The sequence below is a fragment of the Salmo trutta genome, chromosome 28, assembly GCF_901001165.1.
Source record: "Salmo trutta chromosome 28, fSalTru1.1, whole genome shotgun sequence".
Lineage (NCBI taxonomy): Eukaryota > Metazoa > Chordata > Actinopteri > Salmoniformes > Salmonidae > Salmo > Salmo trutta.
In genome coordinates, this window is record NC_042984.1 from 2543844 (window position 1) to 2569653 (window position 25810).

Below are 25810 nucleotides of genomic sequence, written 5' to 3' on the forward strand. Positions count from 1 at the left end.
AATACACCACTGAGAGGTGTGTGTGTGTGTGTGTACACTAACCTCTGAGGTATGTAGAACATGTTTTGGGGTGGTGGTTTGTAAAGCACCCCTCCATAGACTGGCCACAGACCACTGAGGATCCTGAACAGAGAGCTCTTCCCACAGCCGTTAGGACCTGTTATTAACAGATGCATCCCTTCCTCCACCTGGGGAGAGAGAGGTGAGTGTGAGTGTGTGAGTGAGTGAGTGAGTGAGTGAGTGAGTGAGTGAGTGAGAGAGTGAGAGAGAGAGAGGAGTGAGAGAGAGAGAAGTGAGAGAGAGAGAGAGAGAGGAGTGAGAGAGAGAGAGAGGAGTGAGAGAGAGAGAGAGAGAGAGGAGTGAGAGAGAGAGGGGGGTAAGTTATGGGAGTACCCAATGATCAGAGCCAGGGTTCCCAGACAGAGCCTACTACCTCAGATACTCCGCATGGAGCAGGAATGTAGCTAGCCAAAACAATCAGCACATTGTTTCACAAAGAGGATCATGCTATGGTGCTGTGGTGTGTGTGAGGAGATCACAGTGTGGAACTAGCCACTGATGAAACATGAATTGATCATGAAAGGATACTTTAAACAGGGGACTTACTGTGTTGGGGCAAACCATGATCCCCACTCGCTCTCTCCCACAGACACACACACACCATACAGAAAAATGCAAATGTCCTAAATGCCATAGTTCTGATGCATTGGAGAGAGAGAGGCCTCCGCCCTGATACGAGTGAGTGAGTGAGTCCTCCGTTCTGATGCATTGGAGAGAGAGAGGCCTCTGCTCTGATATGAGAGTGAGTGAGTGAGTCCTCCGTTCTGATGCATTGGAGAGAGAGAGGCCTCCGCCCTGATATGAGAGTGAGTGAGTCAGTCCTCCGTTCTGATGCATTGGAGAGAGAGAGGCCTCCGCCCTGATATGAGAGTGAGTGAGCGAGCGAGCGAGTCCTCCGTTCTGATGCATTGGAGAGAGAGAGAGAGGCTCCTGTAGAATGGTGCCATTTTGCTCTTTAACCTCTACAGGGGCAGGATTTTATACAGTCGTCTACGTCACACCCAGGAGACGAGGCCACAACAACCCGCGCAATATTATACAGGAGGAGACGAGCCAGGTAGCTAGTGGAGAGATGTTTCCTAGGACCTCTACATTTATATTATACAGGAGGAGACGAGCCAGGTAGCTAGTGGAGAGATGTTTCCTAGGACCTCTACATGTATATTATACAGGAGGAGACGAGCCAGGTAGCTAGTGGAGAGATGTTTCCTAGGACCTCTACATGTATATTATACAGGAGGAGACGAGCCAGGTAGCTAGTGGAGAGATGTTTCCTAGGACCTCTACATGTATATTATACAGGAGGAGACGAGCCAGGTAGCTAGTGGAGAGATGTTTCCTAGGACCTCTACATGTATATTATACAGGAGGAGACGAGCCAGGTAGCTAGTGGAGAGATGTTTCCTAGGACCTCTACATGTATATTATACAGGAGGAGACGAGCCAGGTAGCTAGTGGAGAGATGTTTCCTAGGACCTCTACATGTATATTATACAGGAGGAGACGAGCCAGGTAGCTAGTGGAGAGATGTTTCCTAGGACCTCTATTTCCACGTAGGAATAACTTACCTACTACGCAGTCTGTCCCAAATGGCACCCTATCCTCTATATAGTGCACTACATTAGACCAGGATCCCTGCACTACTTTTGTCCCATAGGACCCTGGTCAAAAGTAGTGCAGAGGGCACGACAAAGCCTCAGGAGACTGAAAAGATTTGGCATGGGTCCTGAGATCCTCAAAAGGTTCTACAGCTGCACCATCGAGAGCATCCTGACCGGTTGCATCACCGCCTGGTACGGCAACTGCTCGGCCTCCGACCGCAAGGCGCTACAGAGGGTAGTGGGTACGGCCCAGTACAATACTGGGGCTAAGCTGCCTGCCATCCAGGACCTCTACACCAGGCGGTGTCAGAGGAAGGCCCTAACAATGGTCAAAGACCCCAGCCACCCCAGTCATAGACTGTTCTCTCTACTACCGCATGGCAAGCGGTACCGGAGTGCCAAGTCTAGGACAAAAAGGCTTCTCAACAGTTTTTACCCCCAAGACATAAGACTCCTGAACAGGTAATCAAATGGTTACCCAGACTATTTGCATTGTGTGCCCCCCCCCCCCCAACCCCTCTTTTACGCTGCTGCTACTCTCTGTTCATCATATATGCATAGTCACTTTAACCATATCTACATGTACATACTACCTCAATCAGCCTGACTAACCGGTGTCTGTATGTAACCTCGCTACTGTATATAGCCTCTCTACTGTATATAGCCTCGCTACTGTATATAGCCTCTCTACTGTATATAGCCTCTCTACTGTATATAGCCTCTCTACTGTATATAACCTCTCTACTGTATATAGCCTCTCTACTGTATAGCCTCTCTACTGTATATAGCCTCTCTACTGTATATAGCCTCTCTACTGTATATAGCCTCTCTACTGTATATAGCCTCTCTACTGTATATAGCCTCTACTGTATATAGCCTCTACTGTATATAGCCTCTCTACTGTATATAGCCTCTCTACTGTATATAGCCTCTCTACTGTATATAGCCTCTCTACTGTATATAGCCTCTCTACTGTATATAGCCTCTCTACTGTATATAGCCTCTCTATAGCCTCTCTACTGTTTTGGCCTCTCTACTGTATATAGCCTCTCTACTGTATATAGCCTCTCTACTGTATATAGCCTCTCTACTGTATACAGTCTCTCTACTGTATATAGTCTCTCTATAACCTCTCTACTGTATATAGCCTCTCTACTGTATATAGCCTCTCTACGAGTATAGCCTGCTCTACTGTATATAGCCCTCTCTACTGTATATAGCCTCTCTACTGTATATAGCCTCTCTACTGTATATAGCCTCTCTACTGTATATACCTCTCTACTGTTATAGCCTCTCTACTGTATATAACCTCTCTACTGTATATAACCTCTCTACTGTATATAGCCTCTCTACTGTATATAGCCTCTCTACTGTATATAGCCTCTCTACTGTATATAACCTCTCTACTGTATATAGCCTCTCTACTGTAGATAGCCTCTCTACTGTATATACCTCTCTACTGTATATAGCCTCTCTACTGTATATAGCCTCTCTACTGTATATAGCCTCTCTACTGTATATAGCCTCTCTACTGTATATAGCCTCTCTACTGTATATAGCCTCTCTACTGTATATAGCCTCTCTACTGTATATAGCCTCTCTACTGTATATAGCCTCTCTACTGTATATAGCCTCTCTACTGTATAAGCCTCTCTACTGTATATAAGCCTCTCTACTGTATATAGCCTCTCTACTGTATATAGCCTCTCTACTGTATATAACCTCTCTACTGTATATAACCTCTCTACTGTATATAACCTCTCTACTGTATATAGCCTCTCTACTGTATATAGCCTCTCTACTGTATATAGCCTCTCTACTGTATATAGCCTCTCTACTGTATATAGCCTCTCTACTGTATATAGCCTCTCTACTGTATATAACCTCTCTACTGTATATAACCTCTCTACTGTATATAACCTCTCTACTGTATATAACCTCTCTACTGTATATAACCTCTCTACTGTATATAGCCTCTCTACTGTATATAACCTCTCTACTGTATATAGCCTCTCTACTGTATATAGCCTCTCTACTGTATATAGCCTCTCTACTGTATATAGCCTCTCTACTGTATATAGCCTCTCTACTGTATATAGCCTCTCTACTGTATATAGCCTCTCTACTGTATATAGCCTCTCTACTGTATATAACCTCTCTACTGTATATAACCTCTCTACTGTATATAACCTCTACTGTATATAACCTCTACTGTATATAACCTCTCTACTGTATATAGCCTCTCTACTGTATATAACCTCTCTACTGTATATAACCTCTCTACTGTATATAGCCTCTCTACTGTATATAGCCTCTCTACTGTATATAGCCTCTCTACTGTATATATCCTCTCTACTGTATATAGCCTCTCTACTGTATATAGCCTCTCTACTGTATATAACCTCTCTACTGTATATAGCCTCTCTACTGTATATAGCCTCTTCTACTGTATATAGCCTCTCTACTGTATATAGCCTCTCTACTGTATATAGCCTCTCTACTGTATATAGCCTCTCTACTGTATATAGCCTCTCTACTGTATATAGCCTCTCTACTGTATATAGCCTCTCTACTGTATATAGCCTCTCTACTGTATATAGCCTCTCTACTGTATATAGCCTCTCTACTGTATATAGCCTCTCTACTGTATATAGCCTCTCTACTGTATATAGCCTCTCTACTGTATATAACCTCTCTACTGTATATAGCCTCTCTACTGTATATAGCCTCTCTACTGTATATAGCCTCTCTACTGTATATAGCCTCTCTACTGTATATAAGCCTCTCTACTGTATATAGCCTCTCTACTGTATATAGCCTCTCTACTGTATATAGCCTCTCTACTGTATATAGCCTCTCTACTGTATATAGCCTCTCTACTGTATATAGCCTCTCTACTGTATATAACCTCTCTACTGTATATAGCCTCTCTACTGTATATAGCCTCTCTACTGTATATAGCCTCTCTACTGTATATAGCCTCTCTACTACTGTATATAGCCTCTCTACTGTATATAGCCTCTCTACTGTATATAGCCTCTCTACTGTATATAGCCTCTCTACTGTATATAACCTCTCTACTGTATATAGCCTCTCTACTGTATATAACCTCTCTACTGTATATAGCCTCTCTACTGTATATAACCTCTCTACTGTATATAGCCTCTCTACTGTATATAGCCTCTCTACTGTATATAACCTCTCTACTGTATATAACCTCGCTGCTGTTATTTTTCAGTCTTTTTACTGTTGTTTTATTTCTTTACCTATTGTTCACCTAATACCTTTTTTGCACTATTGGTTAGAGCCTGTAAGCATTTCACTGTGAGGTCTACTACACCTGTTGTATTCAGCATTTCACTGTGAGGTCTACTACACCTGTTGTATTCAGCATTTCACTGTGAGGTCTACTACACCTGTTGTATTCAGCATTTCACTGTAAGGTCTACTACACCTGTTGTATTCAGCATTTCACTGTAAGGTCTACTACACCTGTTGTATTCAGCATTTCACTGTAAGGTCTACCTACACCTGTTGTATTCAGCATTTCACTGTAAGGTCTACTACACCTGTTGTATTCAGCATTTCACTGTGAGGTCTACTACACCTGTTGTATTCAGCATTTCACTGTGAGGTCTACTACACCTGTTGTATTCAGCATTTCACTGTGAGGTCTACTACACCTGTTGTATTCAGCATTTCACTGTGAGGTCTACTACACCTGTTGTATTCAGCATTTCACTGTGAGGTCTACTACACCTGTTGTATTCAGCATTTCACTGTGAGGTCTACTACACCTGTTGTATTCAGCATTTCACTGTGAGGTCTACTACACCTGTTGTATTCAGCATTTCACTGTGAGGTCTACTACACCTGTTGTATTCAGCATTTCACTGTAAGGTCTACTACACCTGTTGTATTCAGCATTTCACTGTAAGGTCTACTACACCTGTTGTATTCAGCATTTCACTGTAAGGTCTACCTACACCTGTTGTATTCAGCATTTCACTGTAAGGTCTACCTACACCTGTTGTATTCAGCATTTCACTGTAAGGTCTACTACACCTGTTGTATTCCGCATTTCACTGTGAGGTCTACTACACCTGTTGTATTCAGCATTTCACTGTGAGGTCTACTACACCTGTTGTATTCAGCATTTCACTGTGAGGTCTACTACACCTGTTGTATTCAGCATTTCACTGTGAGGTCTACTACACCTGTTGTATTCAGCATTTCACTGTGAGGTCTACTACACCTGTTGTATTCAGCATTTCACTGTGAGGTCTACTACACCTGTTGTATTCAGCATTTCACTGTGAGGTCTACTACACCTGTTGTATTCAGCATTTCACTGTGAGGTCTACTACACCTGTTGTATTCAGCATTTCACTGTAAGGTCTACTACACCTGTTGTATTCAGCATTTCACTGTAAGGTCTACTACACCTGTTGTATTCAGCATTTCACTGTAAGGTCTACCTACACCTGTTGTATTCAGCATTTCACTGTAAGGTCTACTACACCTGTTGTATTCAGCATTTCACTGTGAGGTCTACTACACCTGTTGTATTCAGCATTTCACTGTGAGGTCTACTACACCTGTTGTATTCAGCATTTCACTGTGAGGTCTACTACACCTGTTGTATTCAGCATTTCACTGTGAGGTCTACTACACCTGTTGTATTCAGCATTTCACTGTGAGGTCTACTACACCTGTTGTATTCAGCATTTCACTGTGAGGTCTACTACACCTGTTGTATTCAGCATTTCACTGTGAGGTCTACTACACCTGTTGTATTCAGCATTTCACTGTGAGGTCTACTACACCTGTTGTATTCAGCATTTCACTCTAAGGTCTACTACACCTGTTGTATTCAGCATTTCACTGTAAGGTCTACTATACCTGTTGTATTCAGCATTTCACTGTGAGGTCTACTACACCTGTTGTATTCAGCATTTCACTGTAAGGTCTACACCTGTTGTATTCAGCATTTCACTGTGAGGTCTACCTACACCTGTTGTATTCAGCATTTCACTGTAAGGTCTACTACACCTGTTGTATTCAGCATTTCACTGTAAGGTCTACTACACCTGTTGTATTCAGCATTTCACTGTGAGGTCTACACCTGTTGTATTCAGCATTTCACTGTGAGGTCTACTACACCTGTTGTATTCAGCATTTCACTGTAAGGTCTACTACACCTGTTGTATTCAGCATTTCACTGTGAGGTCTACTACACCTGTTGTATTCAGCATTTCACTGTGAGGTCTACTACACCTGTTGTATTCAGCATTTCACTGTGAGGTCTACTACACCTGTTGTATTCAGCATTTCACTGTGAGGTCTACTACACCTGTTGTATTCAGCATTTCACTGTGAGGTCTACTACACCTGTTGTATTCAGCATTTCACTGTGAGGTCTACTACACCTGTTGTATTCAGCATTTCACTGTGAGGTCTACTACACCTGTTGTATTCAGCATTTCACTGTGAGGTCTACTACACCTGTTGTATTCAGCATTTCACTGTGAGGTCTACTACACCTGTTGTATTCAGCATTTCACTGTGAGGTCTACTACACCTGTTGTATTCAGCATTTCACTGTGAGGTCTACTACACCTGTTGTATTCAGCATTTCACTGTGAGGTCTACTACACCTGTTGTATTCAGCATTTCACTGTGAGGTCTACTACACCTGTTGTATTCAGCATTTCACTGTGAGGTCTACTACACCTGTTGTATTCAGCATTTCACTGTGAGGTCTACTACACCTGTTGTATTCAGCATTTCACTGTGAGGTCTACTACACCTGTTGTATTCAGCATTTCACTGTGAGGTCTACTACACCTGTTGTATTCAGCATTTCACTGTGAGGTCTACTACACCTGTTGTATTCAGCATTTCACTGTGAGGTCTACTACACCTGTTGTATTCAGCATTTCACTGTGAGGTCTACTACACCTGTTGTATTCAGCATTTCACTGTGAGGTCTACTACACCTGTTGTATTCAGCATTTCACTGTGAGGTCTACTACACCTGTTGTATTCAGCATTTCACTGTGAGGTCTACTACACCTGTTGTATTCAGCATTTCACTGTAAGGTCTACTACACCTGTTGTATTCAGCATTTCACTGTAAGGTCTACTACACCTGTTGTATTCAGCATTTCACTGTGAGGTCTACTACACCTGTTGTATTCAGCATTTCACTGTGAGGTCTACTACACCTGTTGTATTCAGCATTTCACTGTAAGGTCTACTACACCTGTTGTATTCAGCATTTCACTGTAAGGTCTACTACACCTGTTGTATTCAGCATTTCACTGTGAGGTCTACTACACCTGTTGTATTCAGCATTTCACTGTGAGGTCTACTACACCTGTTGTATTCAGCATTTCACTGTGAGGTCTACTACACCTGTTTTATTCAGCATTTCACTGTGAGGTCTACTACACCTGTTGTATTCAGCATTTCACTGTAAGGTCTACTACACCTGTTTTATTCAGCATTTCACTGTGAGGTCTACTACACCTGTTGTATTCAGCATTTCACTGTGAGGTCTACTACACCTGTTGTATTCAGCATTTCACTGTAAGGTCTACTACACCTGTTGTATTCAGCATTTCACTGTAAGGTCTACTACACCTGTTGTATTCAGCATTTCACTGTAAGGTCTACTACACCTGTTGTATTCAGCATTTCACTGTAAGGTCTACTACACCTGTTGTATACAGCATTTTACTGTGAGGTCTACTACACCTGTTGTATTCGGTGCACGTGACAAATAAACTTTGATCTGAACTAGAGAGAGAATAGGGTGCTCTAGTAGTGCACTAGAGAGAGGATAGGGTGCTCTTTGGGACTCACACAGCACCTGCTTTAAAAAACGCTGGCTAAAGATCAAAGAATTACGTTGCTCAACAACTGAAATACGTGCCGCTTCAGCACAATGATCCCATGTGGTTTATACTAACAAGCTAACCCCAGATTATCTCAGTCAGCTTCTCTGTCTCTCAGTCAGCTTCTCTCAGTCAGCTTCTCTCAGTCAGCTTCTCTCAGTCAGCTTCTCTCAGTCAGCTTCTCTCAGTCAGCTTCTCTCAGTCTCTCAGCACAATGATCCCATGTGGTTTTATACTAACAAGCTAACCCCAGGTTCCCTCAGTCAGGGTTGCAACAGTTCCACAGAGTGTAGAACACAGTGTTCAGTCCCAAATGACCCCCCCTATTCCCTTCATAGTGCACTACGTTTAAACCAGAGCCTTATTGGGTACTGGTTAAAAGCAGTGCACTATATATATATATATATATATATATATATATATATATATATATATATATATATATATATAGGGAACAGGGTGACATTTGGTAGTGAACCTAAATGTTTGTAAGCAGCTGCTGTTATCACTGTGTCAGACAAGAAGCCAGGCAAGGACACAGAGGAACTGGGGCAGCAGCAGCAGTCCCTATCTAGAACGACACAGAGGAACTGGGGCAGCAGCAGCAGTCCCTATCTAGAACGACACAGAGGAACTGGGGCAGCAGCAGCAGTCCCTATCTAGAACGACACAGAGGAACTGGGGCAGCAGCAGCAGTCCCTATCTAGAACGACACAGAGGAACTGGGGCAGCAGCAGCAGTCCCTATCTAGAACGACACAGAGGAACTGGGGCAGCAGCAGCAGTCCCTATCTAGAACAGGACGTGTCCAGATTTACATATCTACTCTTCACGATAACATATCTATGCTCGTTTCCATGGGAGTTTAAAAGTTTTGCTTGATCGTCGTTAGGATGGTATGCGTCTGTAACTAATGCCAGTCAAAAGTTTTGGACACACCTACTCATTCAAAAGGTATTTCTATTTACTATTTTCTACATTGTAGAATAATAGTGAAGACATCAAAACGATGAAATAACACATACGAGAATCATGGAGTAACCAAAAACAGTTACTGCTGGTATATTTTTATATTTGAGATTCTTCAAAGTAGCCACCCTTTGCCTTGATGACAGCTTTACACACTCTAGTAAAAAAAGAAAGAAAAATCCTTGAGTACGTTTGTCCAAACCTTTGACTGGTACTGTAGGTCTATGTCTTTATGCCGTGTCTAAGTTGTTATGGCTGAAACATTGTTCCCCTGTTGTTGTGTCTAAGTTGTTATGTCTGAAACATTGTTCCCCTGTTGCCGTGTCTAAGTTGTTTTGGCTGAAACATTGTTCCCCTGTTGCCGTGTCTAAGTTGTTATGGCTGATATGTCTGAAACATTGTTTCCCCTGTTGCAGTCTAAGTTGGACCAGGGATCTTGAAAAATGGCCTGTGTCCTCCAACCACAGATTAAGGCTGCTGCTAGCTGGACTAGAAATCACCTTTAGAAAGGAAGGAGGAATATGCTTCATGTGATTCCGGGAAATTGGTCCTTAGTGGCTCCTATGGTAAGAGCGTGGCACTAGCAACGCCAAGGTTGTAGGTTCAATTCCCACCAGAGATCATATACTATAAAATGTACTGTTAGATGCTTTGGATTAAAAAAAGAAAGTATCTGCTAAACAGCATATATTTTATGATGTGAAGAGTTGGGCTGTGTTTGTTATTTGTTGGTCGGTCTGTTTAGCCCCCCAACTTTGCTAAATTCTCCTTCTGATCCGTGTTCCGTTTCCCCGTGCCTGCTCACTACTCCCATGCATCAGGTTCCCGCTCGGCCGCCTCACCATCTGTCTTCTCCCATACTAGTGGATCGACACAATCAACGCAGCTGGTAATCCCGTTGTAGTGGGACATTGCCGAAATCAAAACCCAACCTTGATTTAGTCGTCGTTTTGACGGACTTAGGTTCCAAACTTCGTTTTTAGACAAGAATGACTGAACAGAATTATCCTAGTTACTCTGTAGTCCATTTTGCCACTAGAATAAAACGTAACACTCAGATGCAACATTAGGACGTTTTTAAAAGGACTAGATTAGGTTTAGGGACAGTTGCTCTTTAAAATATTTTATTAAATCAAATGTTTATAATAATATTATAATACCTATCACATTACACATTTAGTAACGGCAGGATGCCTTTGAAAGTTAATAAAACTTGTATGACTGACATTTTATCGATAGGAATGGGGAAAAAGAAGACAGGTAACCAAAGACGACAGGTAACCAAAGACGACACTAACGACAGGTAACCAAAGACGACACTAACGACAGGTAACCAAACAAAGACGGCACTTCTAAAATACTATTTTATATCTTGCAAATTCAGCAGGATAACTATTCGTTCATTTTTGCACAAAATGAAAAAAATGTGGCACTGACTTGCCCGCGGCTTAACGTTTCAGCATCGTCTCAATGAAGAGATCTGCGTTCGGCCATGTCATGCGTGACATACACGCGCAGGCAGAGCAGCCAATATCCACCGTCGTATTACGGCTGAAGCCTGAGCTGGAATGTGAAGCTAACTGAAGCTGGTTAAACTTTAGAAAACCCAGAGTAGATCTAGTGTGCTAAGCTGCGTTGATGGGGCCGAGGTGAAGCCTGAGCTGGAATGTGAAGCTAACTGAAGCTGGTTAAACTTTAGATCTAGTGTGCTAAGCTGCGTTGGTGGGGCCGAGGTGTGTCCTTTGAGAAAACCCAGAGTAGATCTAGTGTGCAAGCTGCGTTGATGGGGCCGAGGTGAAGCCCGAGCTGGAATGTGAAGCTAACTGAAGCTGGTTAGCTTTAGATCTAGTGTGCTAAGCTGCGTTGGTGGGGCCGAGGTGTGTCCTTTGAGAAAACCCAGAGTAGATCTAGTGTGCTAAGCTGCGTTGATGGGGCCGAGGTGTGTCCTTTTAGAAAACCCAGAGTAGATCTAGTGTGCTAAGCTGCGTTGGTGGGGCCGAGGTGTGTCTGTGTGTTACCTTGATGTTGAGGCTGGACACTACAACGTCTCCTGTTGGTGTGATGATGGGAAGGTTCTCACAGCTGATGCCCTTCTCCACGTCTATCACCTGACCTGCACACACACAATGGGACAGTTCAGGGCCCAGAAAACATACACAGTACCAGTATCCCCCATTTCTAGCAATAACATTGTAACAAGCTGTCTCGGTCTGTACACAATTCCTGGAAAGCTGAAAATGTCCCAGTTCTTCCATGGCCTGCATACACACCAGACATGTCACCCATTGAGCATGTTTGGTATGCTCTGGATCAACGTGTATGACAGCTTGTTCCAGTTCCCGCCCAATATCCAGTAACTTTGCACAGCCATTGAAGAGGAGCGTGACGACATTCCACAGGACACAATCAACATCCTGATCAACTGCTGGATATTATAGGTGAATGCACCAATTTGTAAGTCGCTCTGGATAAGAGCGTCTGCTAAATTACTTAAATGTAAATGTATGCAAAGGAGATGTGTCGCACTGCATGAGGCAAATGGTCACACCAGATACTGACTGGTTTTCTGATCCACACTCCTACTTAAAAAAAATGAAGGTATCTGTGACCAACAGATGCATATCTGTATTCCCAGTTGTGATATCCATAGATTAGGGACTAAGTAATTTATTTCAATTGACTGATTTCCTTATATGAACTTTAACTATTTTTGTTCAGTATAATAATCATATCGAAGTAAACTTGGGAGTCACGCGATGATAACTATATCATCGCCACCATGACGAGTCCTGAGGCACCATGACGAGTCTGGTCCTCCCACTTCCGACTCGGGGAAACAGTTTATTAGGCTACAGATGAAATAACTTTTGATGAACTTCACAGGGTGGTGAAACTCCGCAGTGATCTTGATGCTCCTTTCTAATAAATACCGAGGGTCTTATTCTGGTGACATGATAAACGATGCTTGACTGCCATTTGACCGATAGAAATATCATCCATAATGATCTCATCATGTAGACTAGCCAACCCGCACAGCCTCCTCAGGCTGTATCTACGAGCTGTTGGTTAGCGCACACATGCCGAGACCCGAGTAGGCACATTTTCTATTTAACAGTTTGTTGAAAAGGCGATGGAAACACATGGAACTTTACATTTTTATTCGGTACATGAACACTTAAAAATTACACTGTGTGCACTACATCATCTCTCACAGATGTAAAAAAAAATATATAAAAAAATAAATCTGCAACAAGTCAATTTGGAAGAAACACAACTGGGGCTAAAATATACATTCTAGAATATTCACATGAAAATCTGTCACCATTTGGTAGGAAACCTCAGTGTGTTACAAAAATGTTAAGAAACCAATAAATACATTTACTCAATAAAACATTTGTATATTGTCCCATGCAATAATCTGTCATCTGAATTTTATAAAAACTAAAATAACGTACAAAAACAAATACAACCGCAGTTCGACTTTGAATACCACCTGTTAACAAAAAATAGCCTAGTGATTGGTTGAATTCCTTGTCAGTCAGTTTACCTCGTATCATGATTGGTCCCTCCACCCTCATGCCGTGCTGCACCAGCTGTGTTCCTCCCCCCGTCTGCTCATCCCCTCCCCCCGCAGAGCGACGGAACACGCCCGCGCGCACGTCCTCGAACACAGTGAACATCTCGTGCACACGGGCTGTGTACCCAGCCAGCTCAGTCACCTGGACCGGGTCAAAGGTTAAACTGTAAATCACGGCAGGTGGTACCAGAGTTTATTAAAAGGGTTTATTATACATTTTAGATCATGATAGAACAGTAGTTTCCCCAAAGACTCACTAGTTATTTTATCATGGTTCAAAACGAAAGGAAATTAAAACATCAGTCCCAAATGGAACACTTTAACCCCTGTAACTATTCCCCAGGTTGTTGCTGTAAATGAGAAAGTGTTCAGTCAACTGACCTGGTAAAATGAGTTTTAAAAAGGCTACTGCACTGTAAAGGGGACGGGGTGACACTTGGGACGCAATCAATAAATGAGAAGTCGAGAGCCTCAACTCCTCGATGGGGCTCATGATTCTCTTGACCGTGAGGGGTTAGGGCCTAGGGGTCGTTTCTATAGCCTCACCTCCTTGTAAGAGCTCATGATTCTCTCGACAGTGAGGGGTTTGGGCCTAGGGCTCGTTTCTATAGCCTCACCTCCTTGTAAGAGCTCATGATTCTCTCGACGGCGTCGGCGGCGGAATTGAGGAGGTTCCTGGCGGTGGAGAAGGCCTGAGCCCTCTCACTCACTAGGTCCTCCTCTTTCAAATTCATGGCCAACTGCTTCACATCCTCAGAGTCTGAAAACATACAGAAGATACATACGCACTTCATAGCCCAGACATAAGCACTTCATAGCCCAGACATACGCACTTCATAGCCCAGACATACGCACTTCATAGCCCAGACATACGCACGTCATAGCCCATACATAAGCACTTCATAGCCCATACATAAGCACGTCATAGCCCATACATAAGCACTTCATAGCCCATACATAAGCACTTCATAGCCCATACATAAGCACGTCATAGCCCATACATAAGCACGTCATAGCCCAGACATAAGCACGTCATAGCCCATAAAATAAGCACGTCATAGCCCATAAAATAAGCACGTCATAGCCCATACATAAGCACGTCATAGCCCATACATAAGCACATTTGTAAGCCTGCTCCTTCTCCGTCGGGGACATGGTCAACGGCTTCACAGACTCAGTCTGATGGATCATCCCTGTTTATCATCCAAAGTCCAGAGGACGTCAGAGCCCGTTTCATATGTGGGGGTGCCCATCAATCCAAAAGCTGTATGTTTAGTACAGTAATCTATCATTACTGTAAACAGAGGAGACATATAGCTAGAGTATGTTGCAAAGCTGGACACGAGACAAGCCTACCAGCAGCTAGCTTTGGATGGAGACACAGGAGAGCTGGACACGAGACAAGCCTACCAGCAGCTAGCTTTGGATGGAGAGGCAGGAGAGCTGGACACGACACGAGCCTACCAGCAGCTAGCTTTGGATGGAGAGGCAGGAGAGCTGGACACGACACGAGCCTACCAGCAGCTAGCTTTGGATGGAGACGCAGGAGAGCTGGACACGAGACAAGCCTACCAGCAGCTAGCTTTGGATGGAGACGCAGGAGAGCTGGACACGAGACGAGCCTACCAGCAGCTAGCTTTGGATGGAGACGCAGGAGAGCTGGACACGACACGAGCCAAAATAAAGCAACAGTGTTGGAGCCCTTGCATCATCCTACTGGACCAGGCAGCTGCCTGGAGTTGAACTGACGATCACCAGGATGCCTATAAAGAGCCTAAGAGCTGCTGCAAGCAGATGGGTTCCTAGCCCCCTATGATGATAGAAAGCCCCTGTTACTGGTCTGTGAAGAGTCTCCATATGGGCTCTGAAACCCTGTTACTGGTCTGTGTGCTACATGAACGAATGGGCCTCGAGGTTCCAGCTCCACCCAAGGCCGCCTTGCACCCATTGGAGTGGACAGCAAAGAAATGGTCTCGCCTTCACAGACTTTGCTGGTCCTTTCAAAGGAAAGACTTCATTGTAGTGGAGTCCCACTCAGCGGCTAGCAGTAGCATGGTTAGCTCGATGATTCCCCACTCAGCGGCTGGCAGTAGCATGGTTAGCTAGATGATTCCCACTCAGCGGCTGGCAGTAGCATGGTTAGCTAGATGATTCCCCACTCAGCGGCTAGTAGTAGCATGGTTAGCTAGATGCTACTGCTAGCCGCTGAGTGGGGAATCATCTAGCTAACCATGCTACTGCTAGCCGCTGAGTGGGGAATCATGGTTAGCTAGATGATTCCCCACTCAGCGGCTGGCAGTAGCATGGTTAGCTCGATGATTCCCACTCAGCGGCTAGCAGTAGCATGGTTAGCGCGATGATTGCCCACTCAGCGGCTAGCAGTAGCATGGTTAGCTAGATGATTCCCCACTCAGCGACTGGCAGTAGCATGGTTAGCTAGATGATTCCCCACTCAGCAGCTGGCAGTAGCATGGTTAGCTCGATGATTCCCACTCAGCGGCTGGCAGTAGCATGGTTAGCGCGATGATTCCCCACTCAGCGGCTGGCAGTAGCATGGTTAGCTCGATGATTCCCCACTCAGCGGCTGGCAGTAGCATGGTTAGCTCGATGATTCCCCACTCAGCGGCTGGCAGTAGCATGGTTAGCTTGATGATTCCCACTCAGTGGCTGGCAGTAGCATGGTTAGCTCGATGATTCCCACTCAGCGGCTGGCAGTAGCATTGGTTAGCTCGATGATTCCCACTCAGCGGCTGGCAGTAGCATGGTTAGCTAGATGATTCCCCACTCAGCGGCTGGCAGTAGCATTCGTTAGCTCGATGATTCCCAATCAAGGCAAGTTAAGGAGCGCGCACCCTATGGGACTCCCAATCACGGCCGGATATGACACAGCCTGGATCCTCGAACCAGGGACTGTAGTGACGCCTCAAGCACTGAAATGCAGTGCTTTAGACCACTGCGCCATGGAGGAAATAGAAACGTAAGTTCAGGCTGCAACCATGTTATTGTACTTTCCCCATGTCCCATAGCTTATTAAATAAGCCTGCACCTCCGCCAGATACCTGGTCAACGACCTCACCTCCTCAGCGTCTACACAGACAGTACGTACCCTACTTCTGACACTAGTGTAATGAAACAAGGGAGAAGCTCGAGGTGACTAGCGGGCTGCAAACCCTGAACGTAGCGGAGTGGAAGGCTGGTCGGCGGAGAAACCGGAGGACAGGTTGATTGTAATGGCAAGGTATGAAACAATTGGAAACCATGTGTTTTACACAGTTCCCTTAATTCCATTCTAGCCATTAAAATGAACCCGTCCTCCAATTTAAAAGTCGCAAAGTCCTCCACTGGATCACAGACTGTAAGGTGTCCATCCCTTAGGGCACAGGTTGGCAACTAGATTCAGCCGCGGGACGGTTTTTGTAAGAGCGGATGGTCGGGGAGCCAGAACAGGGTCATTAAAATACACAATTTTGAACTACTAGGGGAACATTAGTAAAACAACCATCTTACCACATCTGGAGAACCCCGTGACTGGTCTTACCATATCTGGAGTATCCTGTGGCAGTGATGATTGGTACAGCCACCATGACGAGTCCCGAGGCACTCCACAGGTATTTCATCAGAAACTGCTCTAGCATCACGTACCACAGACGCTTAAACAGGATCAGGTTGATCTGGGACGACAAGGAGCGGTAGGACCGCTGCAGCTGGGACATCTCCACCTAGTGGCAGGAGGACATTATATTCACATAATATTATAGAAATAAGGCCTAAATAATAATAATAATAATAACATTTAGCACACTTCCATCCCAAGCGACTTTCAGCTCAATGAGTGAGTACATAGTCTTTAGTATGGTATCGGACCCCTGGGGGAATTGAACCCACAACTAGTGTCGGTAATACAGTCACCGCAACAGCCCACCGGCGGTCACGAGTCATGAAGGCAGTCAAATTCCACGTGAACGGTTTAGGTCACTGTAATTAGGCTTCTCCAAGCTCTGATGCTGCTGATGGCCATTACTAGCCTACCAAACATGCTACCGGCCTGGTACTCAGGGCTCTATTGTCCAGCTTACCACTGACATCAATGCAAACATATTCTAAAATCTAATTAAAATACTTCATGAGATCCCATGACATCATGTTGAGCAACATTAAGGCTATGCAATTGAGGGAGAAAACAGAGTGATGGCCTCTAATAAAAAGAGGATCAGCTTTCTATAGGCTAGGCCTACTATATTTATTTCTCAACTCTCCTAATATTAAGCACATTGCTTATATTTACAACAGGAGTATATCCTACCTGGCTGGCATGAAAATAAACCAGGGGAAAAAGCGTCCTCCATTCGCTATTTAAGTGCATAGATGACATGTCATTTTTCCTGCTGACCCTGTTTCGATACAGGTGACATGATAATGGTGCATTCTAAATCATTTAGTATATGTAAAGACAAGATTTAAATCAAGAATAGTTTGATGGGTAACAATATTAGCCTATCATTGGTCAATTATATATTATCACTTGTGAATGATGCCCAGCATAAGAAACAATGCTTTTTTCCCCCTAATCGTAGTCGCACACATCCTGTAGCCTAGCCCATAGGCCTATATGTTTTAAATAAAAGGTTTGTATCACAACTAAAGTTGACAAATAACTTAAAATGTAAGCACATTAATCCGCTTTACAAGGGGTGTAGAGCCTAACTGGCGTATATACCGTACGCAGCGAGTGAGTTTCCAGTTTGGAGAGGATGCTTTTTAATGGTGAAAATTAACTTTCTAATAAAAGCATTTTATTTATTTAACCAAGAAGGGCTCATTGACATTTGAAATTGATTTTTCCAAAAGCGTCCTGGCCAAGATAGACTTCAGCATTCCAGTTCAGTCATATACAGCAGAGTAATTCATTAACATTACCAGTCAGATTTAGCCTTACAAAACTTTAGGGTCATTCAGGTTATCAGTGGTAACAGACATAAAATGTTCAGACTTCCTGAGGAGAAAAGAACACCTGTTTTGTAACTGCCTAAAAAATAAGCCAATGAGCATCAGAACATGATTTCCTTGTTTTAGTCCAGGCTAGATTACGGTCGTAAATAATACAAAACAGCTCCGAAGAAAACCATGGATTATCCCTCCCTTTAACTCTGAACCTTTGGAATGGGGCATGTTTGTTTACTATTTGGAAAATGCACATCAAGAAAAACTCAAACTTTCTCCATTCAAGATTAAAAAAATAAAAAAATAAAAATCAAGAAAGCCTGCTCATTAAAACTCTTAAAATGTATCTTATGAATAAAGTGTGGGTTTGTTGTAGGAACCTTAGTATTTCTAACAGCAATAACAGCACAATGGTCACTTAAATCATTAACCACAGAATATTTATGTGGAACAATTGTCAACATCAAATCAATCAGGATAGATTTCTCTGGACATTTGAGATTTGGGTCAAGTGGGTGAGTTAATCAACTGGGAAAGATTCATAGAATTACAAAACATTTTAAAATCATCAGCCACCGGCTTTAACAAACACCAGTTGAGATGTTGACCAATCAAGATCATTTCACTGTAAAGAAGTTTAGACATAAGGTTCATCAGAGAAGAACAACATCACCGAGAGCAGAGGGGGGGGGGGGTCTATAACAGCCAATCACAGATACAGAGAGCAGGGTGGGGATCTATAACAGCCAATCACAGATACAGAGAGCAGGGTGGGGATCTATAACAGCCAATCACAGATACAGAGAGCAGGGTGGGGATCTAAAACAGCCAATCACAGATACAGAGAGCAGGGTGGGGATCTATAACAGCCAATCACAGATACAGAGAGCAGGGTGGGGATCTATAACAGCCAATCACAGATACAGAGAGCAGGGTGGGGATCTATAACAGCCAATCACAGATACAGAGAGCAGGGTGGGGATCTATAACAGCCAATCACAGATACAGAGAGCAGGGTGGGGATCTATAACAGCCAATCACAGTTATAGAGAGACCCTTCGAAACCTCAAGATTCAAAGCAAGAAATTCCAACTGTTTACAAATACGTAGTTTCAGACTTTGCCACACTTACGGGGAATTTAGTCTTTACAAATATAGCCACAACCGCACCTTAACGCGATCAGCGTGATGCTACGCACTAACCATTTATACAAATATCCTTATCAAGAACAGACTTGCTGAGCCAGGCTTCAGGAAGGACCATTACATCGGCATCAGTTGATGTAGCTCAAATCTTAACTCCATTTTAGACAACAGGCTGCGTACATTTAAATAAAAAATACCAAAACCAGAGCTAGATTTAAAATCAGAGGGGGTTTTGGAGACATTGCATATCAGGGCCAGGGTTAGGTTGCACGTTACCTGATATCAACAATAGATGGATAACCAGGCACCTCTGTTTAATAACCTTGCACGGCTTATCTTTATTAAGAGACCAACTGCAAGTATATTCTACAAGTGGGTTTCCAGACAATACAAAAAAGTCAATTGAGGTCTCTTTGGATAATGGTGTTTTCCAGCTAATGGCACATTCGCGCTTATAGCCTACTGCAGTGTGCACATGGCTGCGCTTATAATGTGAAGAAATAGCTTAATAGTTTATCAACATTTTAAGCTAAATGTTCTGATCTGGTGCGTCAGCCACATTACGTAAAAAGTTTGATGTTAGCAGTGGTTTAATTTGGGATCTCCCTCATCCCACAACTGTCCCAGTCTATGTTTTGGAATATTTATTTCTTGCACAGAATAGGTCAACTTTTGTACTACGGAGGATAGTAGATTGACATAGGCTTGTGCTTTTGCTGTTTGTTAGGCCTACTCATCTTGTTGGCTGACGAAAATTAAAGGGAGAAGCGCACAACGGTTACTGGCCGCAAAATACATGGATTTTTTTTTTAGGGTGCATTATGGCCACACAAAGGGTATACCGCCGTGAAATTCTAGGCATTATCAAGTGCTTGTCAAATTGTGAATGAGAGACTGATGAAGTGTGTACAGCCTTCGCAAAAAACAAAGTAGACCTCATGCCTTACAAGCTACTTTTTTCAAATCATCAATAGAGTCGCATCATGCAGCCTTACAATGTATTAAAAATCAACACATAGCTCAATGTTTGTAGAACAATTAAAGTTAATTTAATAACTTTTTTCCCTTGAGCAAGGCACTTAACCCCAATTGCTCCTGTAAGTCGCTCTAGATAACCGCGTCTGCAAAAATTACTACAACATAATGTAGTGCGTCACACAAGACCATTTAATGGGGTTGATGCATGGCTTTGGTAAGAGTTCCCATTACAAACCAACACAGCTCCACACTAGAGAGTGTTGAAACAGAGGGGTTTAAAAACAAGCAGCATTTCACTGGTTTGATCCCCAGGTTCAGGTCGCAGGCTGACAACCCAAACGGCTCTGGTCATTTGGGACTAAGCCATAGTCTCTGGACAGATTGACCAACAGGAGATTAGGTTCTCTATTTCTACTTGGTCATGTGACAGGCCCGACCCCCCGGCCCGACCCCCCGCCGAATCCCCGGCCCGACCACCCGCCGAATCCCTGGCCCAACCACCCAAACGTAGTAAAGAAGGTTCTCTTCACCACACAGACGAGAACATGATGAAAATCATATAATGAACGTTTTTTTTTCACTCAATGCAACATCTGGAAAGTCACTATTTCTTCAAGCGGAACACAATGAGAGGTAGAGACATCAGTCTGATCACGACTGCAGGATCCCAGAGCCACGATGAAAGGCAGACAGTCTGATTTTTTTATATTTATTTAACTACGCAAGTCAGTTAAGAACAAATTCTTATTTACAATGACGGCCTACACCGGCCCAAACCCGGATGACGCTGGGCCAATTGTGAGCCGCCCTACGGGACTCCCAATCACGGCCCGGTTGTGATACAGCCTGGATTCGAACCAGGGTGTCTGTAGTGACGACTCTAGCACTGAGATGCAGTGCCTTAGACCGCTGCGCCACTCGGGAGACTGATTGCGCCTGGCAGAGTCTTCCTTTCAACTGCCATAATATCTCTGAACTTTGAGCATTCTGACATTGACAGAATGGTCAACGGTCATGTTTACCTTGTGTCCTCCGTAGAAGGCAGTATATTAACTAGGTGTGTATGTATATGCCCAGGTGTGACAGTCACCTTGTGTCCTCCGTAGAAGGCGATCTCCTCAGAGTTGGCGATGATGCGTGAGTGCATGTACCTCAACTCTCCTTTCCTGCGGGCTTCTTCCACCACTAGCTTACCAAACCGCGGCGAGAACATCCTCAGAACCTTAAAGAGTGATAAAAGATATTTTCAACACACTTCTCAAAAACCCAACCAAAGTGCTCCAAAAACAAACCATGTAATAACACAAGATGGGTGAGAGAATTCACTGTTTCCATCTGTGGAAATCATTTACAAAACTTTTTTTTTGTTGGTCAAAACAAATGCAGAACAAAATCCCAATAAACCAAATATATTTTTTTTTAAAAAAGGTATTAAGAATAAATAAAGCACATAAAGACACCTTGGCGGTGATTGCCACGACAACGCCGGCGATGACGGAGGGCCAGGTGGTGTTGGCTCCTTTAGACTCCGCGGTTCTGAGGAGGGTGTAACAGGTCACCACCACATCCAGACATGGCTTGGTCAGGTTGGAGTACAGGTGGGCCACAGAGCCAGCAAACATCACCATGTCTTCTGTCAGAGACTGGAGGAGAAGAATTATGACATTGTTCATTATATTGCAGAGAACAGAACCATTTTTGGGTTTATAACTCAACCCCTTGAAACAGACAAGAGGGACAGAGCTGTCGCTTAGGGCACCAGGCCGCTAGGAACTCAGGGTGTCTACTTACTGTTGAGAGTTAGAATACAAAACGTGCAAGTTCACCAAAAAAAAATTACGTTTGCTCCAGTTCTACCCATTTTGCCATGGGGGTGGAGATTTTTCAGTTAAAGCTAATTTCCTACAATTCTACTCATTTTGCCATGTTAATGATATCAATGAGTGAATAACAATAAAAAAAATGTAAAAAGGGGGGCTCCCTGAAAAGGTCAGGATTTCCTTTAGGAACTCAGTCGGGGTCTCAACTGTTGAGCGTTAGAATACACAAGGTACAAGCTCTAAATTTGGCTGTGGGTCAGCAGTTTCTCTTGCCATGTCAGTCACTAGCTAGCTTTCCATCCAATTAGCTTGCCATGTCAGTCACTAGCTAGCTTTCCATCCGATTAGCTTTCCATGTCAGTCACTAGCTAGCTTTGGTTTCCATCCAAATTGGCAAAAGATTTGAATGTGAATATTCTAAAATCTGTATAAAAACAAAATGTGCATTTTTCCCCACAAGAAATGTTGCCATCAAATTGACTTGTTGCAGATAAAAGGCTGAGCGTGAAATACACATAAAAATACCTTTGGCGGTTAAATTCCCGAATAGAAAATCAAACATAGGCCTCCCGACTGGTGCAGTGGTCTAAGACACTGCATCGCAGTGCTAGCTGTGCCACTAGCGGTCCTGGTTCGAGTCCAGGCTCTGGTGCAGTGGTCTAAGACACTGCATCGCAGTACTAGCTGTGCCACTAGCGGTCCTGGTTCGAGTCCAGGCTCTGTCGCCGCCGGCTGCGACCGGGAGACCCACGGGGCACCGCACAATTGGCCCAGCGTCGTCCGGGTTAGGGGAGGGTTTGGCCGGCAGGGATGTTCTTGTCCCATCGCGCTCTAGCAACTCCCGTAACACGGTCGCCAGGTTTCCGTCAACACATTGGTGCGGCTGGCTTGCGGGTTAAGCGGCGTTATGTCAAGAAGCAGTGCGGCATGTTTGGGTCGTGTTTTCGGAGGACGCACGGGTCTCGACCTTCACCGAGTCCGTACAGGAGCTGCAGCGATGAGACCAGACTTTAACTACTAATTGGAAATCATGAAATTGGGGAGAAAGAGGGGTTAAAGTACACAACAAAAAGTCAATGCGTTTCCAATCGCATTTTACACTGATGATTCTCTCACCCCAAAAAAATATGGCGTTATTTAGCGAGTGTGGTATTGGCTGATGCGCTCTAGCAACTCCCGTAACACGGTCGCCAGGTTTCAACACATTGGCGAGTGTGGTATTGGCTGATGCGCTCTAGCAACTCCCCTAACACGGTCGCCAGGTTTCAACACATTGGCGAGTGTGGTATTGGCTGATGCGCTCTAGCAACTCCCGTAACACGGTCGCCAGGTTTCAACACATTGGCGAGTGTGGTATTGGCTGATGCGCTCTAGCCAACAGCTGGCAGATAGAGTGGGTATAACCTACATGACTTCATGGACATAATTTTTAAAGGTCAAAAGGCAGTCAAGCATCAACGATCATGTCACCAAGTGCTGAAGGGTTTATGTGAGAGATTTTTTTTGCGGTTGCAAAGACTTGGGCGCTACGTTTTTTTGATTGACAGCGCATATATTTTTGTTAGCTAGCTAAATCAAGGGTGAGCTAATTAGGCCAGTTAGCTAGCTAAATCAAGGGTGAGCTAATTGGGCCAGTTAGCTAGCTAAATCAAGGGTGAGGGGGTGTGAGAAACATCTGCAGGAGCTCAGCCATCCACACGTGTAATTATCGACAAGGGAACATTTTCACGCTGTGAAATGTAACATGACGTTAACCACAATGTAATCAGAACAAATGGGGGAAACTATTGCACACTGGTTAGATTTTTACATGACACAGGGAAGGTGCCCAGGGGCCCTGACCTCCAGGGGGGGGGGTCCCCATTGATTTAGTTAGTCACTCTCACCCAGATATTCTTAACAAGGTATTAGTCATGGAAAAATTGCAGGAAATTAGCTTTAAAACTTCAACAACAACAAAAAATCTGCCCCATAGCAAAATAAGTAGGATTGCATGAGAGGGGGCAACCAAATCTTGCATAGGGGCCCCCAAAAAGGCTAGAGGCTAGAGACAGCCCCCCCATCCCATCCCCACATACACACACACCTGGTCTGGGTTGGCGAGGCGTCCGTCCATGTTGCTGACGCGGTAGTATGTTTGGTCACTGAAGTAGAGCTTATAGGCGTGGGTTACCAAGCGCGTGCGGAAGGCCAGTGCCAGCTGTCCCTCCAGGTAACGGATAGCGCTGTTCACAAAGGTGGCCGGGACAGCAATCAGCAGCCATTTTGTCAACTCCCACACAAACGCCTGGGGGTCCTTCTTCACAATGGTCTTTACTGTAGGAGGAGGATAGAAATGTATTATTAGTCCACCGAATCTGCAAAGATGGATATTCTATTTTTGCTCTGCTCCCAACAGCCTCAGACAAACACAGTCACAGGGGTTAAGTGCCTTGCTCAAGAGCACAACAGCAGAAGCCCGGTACATGGAATCTGAAAGCAGGTACCTGCCGGTTGCCAGTCCATCTACCCAGACCTGGGTGATTCGAACCAGCAACATTCAATGTTTGTCCTACCTACCTATCATGCCATCGAGGCTGGCCACGTAGATAGAGAGAAAGGTTCTGGAGATGAGAGCCAGGGAGTGGAACCCCAGCAGAACCAACTCCTTACAGAACAGCTGGGGGAACATGATATGAAGCAGGTGACTTAGCCTCTTCAGAAACTCTTGGTTCACAGCCGGCGAGTTACTCTTTTTCTTCTTTCCTTGTTTCTCTGACCCCTCCTGTAGCACCCCGTTAGAGCTCAGGGGGACTTGGAGTGGTGTACCCCCAACTTTCTTTCTGAGTTTAGTCCATAAGTAAGGGTAGAGTTTCTTGATTCCATAGGCAGCGACGAGAAGGATAACGGCTTTCCTGGCATGGGAGGTTTTCTTAAGCTGCTCGGGAAGCTTTTCATACATTACCAACATTTTTGATAGCTGGTTAGTTAGCGGTTTTAGAGCCGAATACAAAATGCAGAATGAAGCCAAATACAGCTGAGCTCTCCCAACTGAAACACCTGTTAACGATGACCTCTCTTCTATATAGCTAGCAACTTTTTATAACTTTAAAAATAAAATAAAAAAAGTGCTTCTTGCTGCTTATTCAATGATAGTTTAGCTATTTTACATGAACGTTGCAAGCGTAAAAAAAAATAAAAAAATGCAATAAACTATAACGTTCACTTAGCCAGCTAAAGCAACTATGAACCGACGTCTTTCAAGCAAAACAGAAATGCCGATAGACAGACCATCCATTGCATACGCAGTGCTACTGCTCGCTAACCTTAGCTAGCTAGGTTACCTCGGCTAACAACCAGGAAGCTAGAAAGCTGTGATTCAGATGAACCTGCTCTCTACTACATAACGCTGACATCTAGCTATAATATTATATCTATACGAGAGGTATCTACAAAAACGAACAACACTCACTGAAATGAAGGGAGGAAAATTTTAAAAATAAAACACTTGCTAAGCTACTTAGCTAGCATGCTAACTTTAGCTGAAACTTTCTGTCTGCCTCAACTTCCATATCACTGGCTGGATATGAAGCTAGCTAGGAAGGTGACCTTCGGGGGGGAGAAAAAACAATCTCCCGACTTCGACAGTCAAAATGCTCTTAGTAACGTTTAACAATGTCTTGCATCAGATGCAAAAAAGTGTTATTAAACATGGACTCCTCTTCTTCTATGACATAATGGATTGATTGGCACCGCTTATTTATAAAACTCAGTGGATTGGCACAGTTCTTCTTCTTCGGTGGGGTTTTAAGAGCAGACTACAACCTGAAAAGGAGTATTG

At 44.0% G+C, this 25810-nt stretch overlaps 1 protein-coding gene across 1 annotated transcript in view; it reads right to left on the minus strand.

The window, feature by feature from the left end:
• abcd1 (ATP-binding cassette, sub-family D (ALD), member 1) overlaps positions 1-25810 on the minus strand; it is a 32731-nt gene extending 6921 nt beyond the window's left edge. Inside the window, exons 1-9 of the mRNA XM_029718272.1 lie at positions 24550-25810; positions 24077-24306; positions 21631-21813; positions 21261-21392; positions 16644-16824; positions 13723-13865; positions 13076-13247; positions 11547-11641; positions 43-188 (exon numbers count right to left, since the gene is read on the minus strand). Of these exons, the coding sequence (XP_029574132.1) occupies positions 43-188; positions 11547-11641; positions 13076-13247; positions 13723-13865; positions 16644-16824; positions 21261-21392; positions 21631-21813; positions 24077-24306; positions 24550-24940 (1673 nt within the window). The 5' untranslated portion in view covers positions 24941-25810. The remainder of the gene's footprint in view (positions 1-42; positions 189-11546; positions 11642-13075; positions 13248-13722; positions 13866-16643; positions 16825-21260; positions 21393-21630; positions 21814-24076; positions 24307-24549) is intronic.